This window comes from Elephas maximus, chromosome 1, assembly GCF_024166365.1.
Source record: "Elephas maximus indicus isolate mEleMax1 chromosome 1, mEleMax1 primary haplotype, whole genome shotgun sequence".
NCBI classification, from domain to species: Eukaryota; Metazoa; Chordata; class Mammalia; order Proboscidea; family Elephantidae; genus Elephas; species Elephas maximus.
In genome coordinates, this window is record NC_064819.1 from 18,355,040 (window position 1) to 18,363,385 (window position 8,346).

Here is an 8,346-nt window from a genome sequence, read left to right on the forward strand (position 1 = left end):
TTTCATCTGTATGAAATATCCAGAACAGGCAAATCTGTAGAGACAGAAAGTAGATAAGTGGTTGCCAGGGGTTGCAGGGAGGGGGATTGGGGAGTGACTGCTAACAGGCACGGAGTTTCATTTTGTGGGGCTGAAAGTATTCTGGAATTAGACAGTGGTCATGGTTGCACAACCTTGTGGCTATCCTAAAAACCACTAAATTGTGCACTTTAAAAAGGTGATTTTTATGGTTTGTGGATTTTATTTCTCAAAGCTGTTACAAAAAAGAGCTTTAAAAGTACCACATTTGACTACAGACTTATTGCAAAAAATTAAAAAAAAGATATTTTTTCAAAAGAAGTTAGACATGACACAAACTGGGGTAGATGCCAAGGAAGTGATTACATGAGAGGAATCAGGGACGGTGGAAAGAAAAATGGAATTTAGATCCACCGAGTCAAGGATTGCTGGCATTGGGGTACTAGGAGTGGAAAAGATAGGAGGTGGAGTATATCCGAGATTAAGGGTTGCAGTTATTAGCGTTGATAAAACCCATTGCCGTTGAGTTGATTCCAAGTCATAGTGACCCTACAGGACAGGGTAGTACTGTCCCACAGGGCTTCCAAGCGATGGCCGGTGAATTTAAACTGCCAGCCTTTTGGTTAGCAGCCGAGCTCTTCAGCACTGTGCCACTAGGCTCCATTAGCGTTGGTAAGGTGTAGAGAATGACCATCTGTGTGTGTAGCTGAGGTAGTCTGGAGGACAAGAGCATCTGCGAAGAGGGGGTAAAGGAGCTATAGAAATCGTCACAGGTTATGACAGGAATAATGTTAGAGTAACAGTGGGTGATCACTGTTGGTAGATGTTTGGAACAAAGGCAGGTAAGAGTTTAAAATCACAAGAGTTACAGAGACAGAGAGGGAAGTGATCTCAAAGAGGCATTGAGGAGCCAGTGGCACAAAGGTATAGAAGAAAGCACGACAGATAAGGCAGAATTCCCATGAGGGAGCCACGCCTCAACAGATGAAAAAAGCAAGGGGAATGTTTGAGAAGAGTTTGAACACTTAAGGGATTTTGCCAATGACTGACTAAATTACAGAGCAAAATGAAAGTGTTTTAAGAGTTTGGGGATGGGGAAGTGCAAGTGAAAAGTTAAGGTTGGAAAATGGGGTACGCAGAACCATCTAGGATTTAGAATGCAGAGACTGGAAAAACTCTGAGAGTATGGCCTCTGGACACCCTTTTAACTCAGTACTGAAGTCACCCCTGAGGTTCACCCTTCAGCCAAAGATTAGACAGGCCCATAAAACAAAACCGAGACTTAAGCGGGCACATTAGCCCAGGGGCAGGGATGAGAAGGCAGAAGGAGACAAGAAAGTTGGAGATGGAGAACCCAAGGTTGAGAAGGGGAGAGTATTGACATGTCATGGGGTTGGCAACCAGTGTCATAAAACAATATGTATATTAATTGTTTAACAAGGATCTAATGTGCTCTGTAAACCTTCATCTAAAGTACAATAAAAAAGGAATAAAAATCTATTAAATAGTTTAATGGACTATTTTTAGAATACTTTATTATTAAATAATTTTGAGCACAACTCAGAATTAAACAGCTGCAAACATCCATTAATGATCAGAACATGGAATGTACAAAGAATGAATCTAGGGAAATTGGAAGTCATAAAAAATAAAATGGAACACGTAAAGATTGATATCCTAGGCATTAGTGAGCTGAAATGGACTGGCGTTAGCCATTTTAAATTGGACAGACATATGGTCTATGCCAGGAATGACAAATTGAAGAGGAATGGTGTCACATTCATCATCAAAAAGAACATTTCAAGACCTATTCTGAAGTACAGTGCTGTCAGTGATAGGATAATATCCATACACCTACAAGGAAGACCAGAAACCCTGGTGGTGTAGTGGTTAAGAGCTATGGCTGCTAACCAAAAGGTTGGCAGTTCAAATCCACCAGGTGCTCCTCAGACGCCCTATGGGGCAGTTCTCCTCTGTCCTATAAGGTCGCTATGAGTTGGAATCCACGAGAGCCAAAGTATGGCCTTGAGTATGTCCCACCTGAATTTAGAGACCGTGTCAAGAATAGATTTGACACACTGAAGACTAATGGCTGAAGACCAGATGAGTTGTGGGATGACATCAAGGACATCATACATGAAGAAAGCAAAAGGCCATTAAAAAGAGGAAAGAACTTCTCTGTTAACTTTCACCTGAAGCACAATAAAAATACATATATATTTATATATACGTACAGTTGGTCTTGAGCAAAATTCTATCGTGTGATCTCCAGCATTGTTGGAAACCTTGGTGGTGTAGTGGAAAAGTGCTACAGCTGCTTACCAAAAGGTCGGCAGTTTGAATCCACGAGCTGCCCCTTGGAAACTCTGTGGGCCAATTCAACTGTGTCCTGTAGGGTCGCTATGAGTCAGAATCAAATCGATGGCAACGGGTTTTTTGTTTTTTAAATATATACAGTGAGGTTTTGATGAAATTATGAAACATCCATATAATGCATAATTCAAGCCATTAAAATAATTGTGTATATGTAATCAGTTATCAGTAATCATGAGACCATGATATAACTAGGTTTTTGTTTTTTTTTTGAAAGGTTTCAACAAATCCTGATGTTTTGAAACGTATATGTGTGACTTGAAAAAAGCTTGGGAAAACTAGTATTATCCTCACGGCGGAATTATGGTCTTTTTTTTAATACCTTTATGTATTATAATTTTGGTTGTATTTTTTTTTTAATATGTATTGCATTTGTAATCTCCCCCCCAAAAAGAGATGAAGCTAATTCTATTTTGAAAAAGAATTTAGGTGAATATAACATCTAAACATAAAGGAAAAAGATCAAATATAAATGGATAGTGGCAGTAATAACCTCACTTTAGTTCTGTAGTATTTATGGTGATTGTCTTTAAAGAAGTGAAGAATCCATGAATGTAAAATGCTCTACCTTAAGCATGACGAAGATGTCCTCTTTTTAGGCCTTGTACCTGATAGCAACTAATGGAACCCCAGAACTTCAAAATCCAGAGAAACTTTCCCCAATATTTCGGGATTTCTTAAATCGATGTTTGGAGATGGATGTGGAGAAAAGGGGTTCAGCCAAAGAATTGTTACAGGTAAATTTGGAAATAATGCCATTTTTGAAAAAGTTGACCTTTTTGAGTAACGAACAGAAAGTTTACATAGGGGTAATTATATTTCACTCAGTATGAGTCAGAATGGACTCAACTGTAATAGGTTTTTTGTTATTTATTAATTGATCACTGTCAATATGACAGCTGCAGCATTTTAAGATTCTTCTGCTGGGAATAAAATATTGGTAATACTGTAATAGTGAGTTTTTGCGTGTTATCAATTCTAAGACCTGTTTGTGCTGACGGTCATTTAATTGTATTTTATGAATATTAGGAAAACTTTTTAAAAGGCTCAGCTGTGAGCTATAAAAGTGATATGTTGATTATGTTGGTTTTAAACAGGTATTAAAATGTGTTGTTTATGAAATAAACATGATCATAAATAATTATGATCCATAAAGTAGTCTTTGGGGCGTCACTGAAAGAAAATACTGAGTGTTTCTAAACTGATGACATTTATACATTCCCCTTCGTTTCCCCTCTTTTCTGGCAGCATCCCTTCCTGAAGCTGGCCAAGCCATTATCTAGCTTGACACCACTGATCATGGCAGCTAAAGAAGCAATGAAGAGTAACCGCTAACATCATTGCCGTGGCCTCATTCTTTTCTCCATTTTCTAAAAAAAAATCTTTTAATATATGAAAATTATTACTCTGTTCGGGGGTTTGAGAGAAATGGTCTGCATAACATGGAAGAAAAAGCAAACTACTCCCTGAAGACAACCAAGACAAAATTGCAAAAACGAATTATGACTTTGAAATGAACCCCGTCGTTAGGGTCCAAAAGGAATTATGGACTGAATCACTAGCCTTACATCTTCCGGCGCTCAGCCCATCAGGGCCATTTATCATGCTTGAGATTTGCATTGTATTTTATTTTGCTGACTTTGTTGTAATTGATCCCATTCATTGGCCCTTTTGGGGGTATTTTCAATACTTGAATGGCACATTCGAGTTTTCATATTTGTTTCATCTACCAGTCATATTTTCTCTCTTCTTCATAGCTTTCTTTTTCCTTGACTTGCTCCTTTTGAGTTGCATTGAGAAGTTTTTCTCATGCTTAAATCCAAGGCACGCGTGATAGAAATTATGCTGCTCCTTATATTGGCAAAGGGGCTTGATGCAGTTTAACTTTACATAGAACTTAGGACCAGCTGTTGTTATGTGTACTATTTCAGTTCCGAACTTGAACTGAAGGAAGGGAAAAGTATGTGATTTTTACCTTTTTTAACAAATGTGAAAGTCAGTTTTAGAAATTTCATGGTAGTAAGTTGTTTGGCTTTTGTTACATGTATAGAGAGAAGACTAATAATCTATATTTATAACTAAATCATTGAGTCAGAAAAAGAGTCCTATTGACTGTTTCTCCTTACAGCTTTGTTTCCCTTTCTCCCTGTTTCCTCTTCAGATGTGGCTTCAGGAACCAAAGTGATTTGTTCTTACTCCAACTTGAGCTTTGTGACTTTGGTTGGTGTGGCTACCTTCTCCCCACCCCCCGAACCACCACTTTTCGCCTTCATTTTGCAAATAAGTTTCTGTATATGTTGTAATTTTAGGTTTAGATTGTTTGTTTTTTTAAAATTAACCCCACCCACACCCCCAGTGTCAAATAATACAATAACCGTTGAATTTGCAGAACTTAAAAGTTAACTTTTCCCTCCCCTTCTGCCCCCCACCCCCATTTAAAGGAGAAAGAGATTTGAGGATAGCAGAGACAGAGTGGGAGATCTGAACGTTGGTGAACTAAACAGTAATTCGATGAGGTTATATTCATGAAAAGAGAGGAATGTCTGTTACATAGAGATGCAGTAAACCGTGGAGATTTACCATAAGTTATATCATTCCCAACCCATTATCAGCATCTTAGTCGCTAGAAAAACTTAAGTGACAAAGTACTTTTCTGGATGAATTCACGGATCATTTGAGATGTTGTGTAACTTTAGGTGTTTTTCAAGTGAGTAGATAATATTCAAGTGAAAAACTGGAGAAAGGAAGATAAAAGTGAAATGTGCTTGATGGTAGTAGTACTTTTTATTTTTTTAAAGATTGAAGAAAAGGTCTGTGACCTGTAGCATTAATTATTAGAGTGCACTCTTCTCTCCTGTCCTCGCCTCTCTCCTCCTGTCATTGTTCTGTGTTTGGAGGAGGGATTGTCCCTTTTGATGTGCCAGGAGCCATGTAAAAGAAAAATCTGTGGTTTGGTTCTGGCGGTGTGTTCCCAACATCCCTTCCCAGTGAACTTCACACCTACCCGCCAGCCTGAAAGAGTACAAATAATGAATAAAGGTAGTTTTGATGTTTTGGGGTGCATTGAGGGAACTAGCAGGGCTTTATATCCTATTATTTCCATAATATCTGTGTTACGATAACAGGTGTGAGCATAGAAATGGCTGTTTTTAGGAATGTTTTTCACAAAAACTAGTAAAATGATTAATGAAAAGTATATCTAGAGCACTTAACTGGTCTCTATTTTCAATTGATTCTTGATTTCATTTCCCTCTGGATTATATTGGCCTTCTACAGCTATTACTAAATTATGGAAACAAGCTGGGCTGTTTCTGGTGGAAAAGCTACAGTGCCTCTTGGTTTCCAGATTTGCACATTCTTTCTAAACAGTTGTCTGGATGGATTATGATAAAGAAGATGCTACCAGGGAAACAGAAAACCCACCAGGTGATGAGACTGGGACCGTCAGGCCCCTGAGAAGGCACACCCACGCATGAGTCGTAAGGACCGTACTCATCGAGTACGTGCCAGTGACCCATTTTTATGCCTGTGACTCAACAAAGGGCTTTTCGGTTTGTAGAAGCAGTTTGGGATTTGCATTTACAACTTTTTTGATGGTTACCTGCACGTCCATTGCTGGCAACGGACTTTGTCATTAAAGCCTGACTCCTAGGTTAAGGGAGCTGTACTGTGGTTTATTCTTTACTTACTTGGGTAAACTAACCTGTAGTTGCAATGTACTTTGGTTAATTATGAAATGCGTCATTTTTAAACAGAATAATCTTAAAAGCAATATGGAATTGTGATTTGTTAGTTAATTTTTTAAATTAAAATGTTCTGACCTTGTTGAAAGAACAGTTGTATCTGAATCAAGGTTTATGTTTTTTTTTTTTTTTAATAATTGTCTTTGAATTCATTCATCTTTTATGTCATCACTTTAAAATGAAAATCCTTGTTTAAATCTAAAAGTTAATTTAGTTTTCTCTCCTTAGGATAATATTACATAGTACTTATTTATTATAATTGAGACTTTCTGGCGATCTTCAGGTCACCTGCTCCTCCTGCTGCCTTTAGGACGACTGAAACCGGGAAGCTATGAGAATACAGACTGTTTTGTCCTGCCTGCAATATGAAGTGACTGATCATGCTAGTACAAGGGCTAACACAGCTATCTTCAGGTGTCGAGGGCCTGGCACACAGTATTTCAACATACAGATAACAAGCTGCTTAAAAGTTACCTAGTAACTCCAAAACCAGTCCCAAATGAACCTGCGCCTTTAACAAACAGTTCAAAACCACCTAGGAGTATTTCTTTGTAGTGCTCATTGAAATATACATTCGTTTGTGATGTATTTCTGTATTTTAGCCAGAAGAATTGTAGTTCAGATCAGGCAGTAGCTATAGTTAGAAAAATGGGTGCTTAAAGAATTTGCATCAGTCTTTGAATCTAAAATTTTTAAAATATACCGAGGATACCACATCCAGGTTGAAATGTCCAAAACTCATTTTAGATTGTAGCAAAAATACTCCAAATTAATATTCATTTTGGCTTTTTTATAGTGGAATTCTGTAGTTATATAAAAAACCAGATGGTCTTCCTTGTCTCCACTGCCCCCACGACAAATACTTAAGCAACTAAAGTAGTGTTTCCACAGTGTCTGTGGGAAAAAAAAATATATATATATATATATGAAAAAGAAGAATATATACGTAGACTTTTTTTTTCTCAGCACATTTATCGGACAGCCTGGCAAAGTCTGTGGTAGATGATGTGGGAGTTAACGAAGAAGAATCTAGCATTGGCCTGACCTTCATCTTTGGTAAGAATGTGTGGCTCCCCCCGCCCCCTTAATTTTGGTGGGTAGAAGTGAAAGTGGCTTGTCTTTTCTCTTCAGATTTTATATTGCCTTTTATTTTTAATTTAATCCTGTTCTATTTAATTGTTATGTTGACATTAACTGCTGTATTTGATGACTTTATTCAATAATTTTGTTCTTTCAGGGCTAGAAATAAACTTTTTTTTAATGTTTATTTTCCCTTTTTTAAACTTTAATTCTTTCTTTGGATCAGAGTAGTGTAAAAGAGTAAGTGTTAATAATTCTAATTAGGTTTTCAACTAACATTCTAGTATTTTTAAGGCTAAGTGTTTTTTAAATGTGTCTGGTCCCATTTTTGAATGTGTTACAAAGCTCCAAATTAGAAAGATTTCCAGAAATTTATGGGTAACAAGCATGAGCCTCTCTTTTTTAAATCAGGTTTCAGAATGAATGAATATTCCGGGCTGCCTGCCCCAGGGCAGCACTTCTGACCTACTTGAACACCTTCCACAACTTGGCCTGGAAGTCTAATGCTTACCTGGCAGTCTAATAAGGATCTAACCAGAAGTTCAGTGTTAAATGCACCAAGAGATCTTTAAGAGTGCAATACCTTAAGGCATCGCTTCATTATATGAACGTAGTCTGGAATGTTGTCTACCCTGCCAGGTGTAACGGCTGCAATAACTATCACTGTTCATTCATGGTCAGTACCTTTAAGAAGTTGATAGCCAGGTACCTTCTTGGAGTGGTTCTTAAGGAAACTACATCAAACCAAGCAAGAAACAATGGCCCTGCAAAAGATGACTCAGGATCCTGATGGGTAGATGGATTACTACCAAAAAGCATAAAATATACCTTTTTAAACCAGGGGAAGGGGTATGGGCAATGACTGCTTCTAAAATGTCTTTGTCTCACTATAAAGCTGTTTAGTGCTATTCTAATATTTGTATGTCCTTAAACTAACCGTAACAAGCGCTTAAAGTTGATACTTTTTAAGAATTGCCAAAGAGAAGTTCAAAGATAACTGGATGGTTGATTTGGTAAGCACTATTTCTAGAAGCTTAATGCATGCTTTATTACTTTTCTATTTATGGGGGCTTTTTAAATAAGGAATTATTTTATGCTAATTTAAATAATTTAACAGGTTTTCTGTTCTGAG

At 37.5% G+C, this 8,346-nt stretch overlaps 1 protein-coding gene across 1 annotated transcript in view; it reads left to right on the forward strand.

The window, feature by feature from the left end:
- Nucleotides 1-6,225, forward strand: part of PAK2 (p21 (RAC1) activated kinase 2) — an 84,796-nt gene extending 78,571 nt beyond the window's left edge. The window contains exons 14-15 of the mRNA XM_049879664.1: nucleotides 2,991-3,128; nucleotides 3,640-6,225. Coding sequence (XP_049735621.1) covers nucleotides 2,991-3,128; nucleotides 3,640-3,726 — 225 coding nt within the window. The 3' untranslated portion in view covers nucleotides 3,727-6,225. The remainder of the gene's footprint in view (nucleotides 1-2,990; nucleotides 3,129-3,639) is intronic.
- The last annotated feature ends 2,121 nt before the right edge of the window (nucleotides 6,226-8,346 follow it).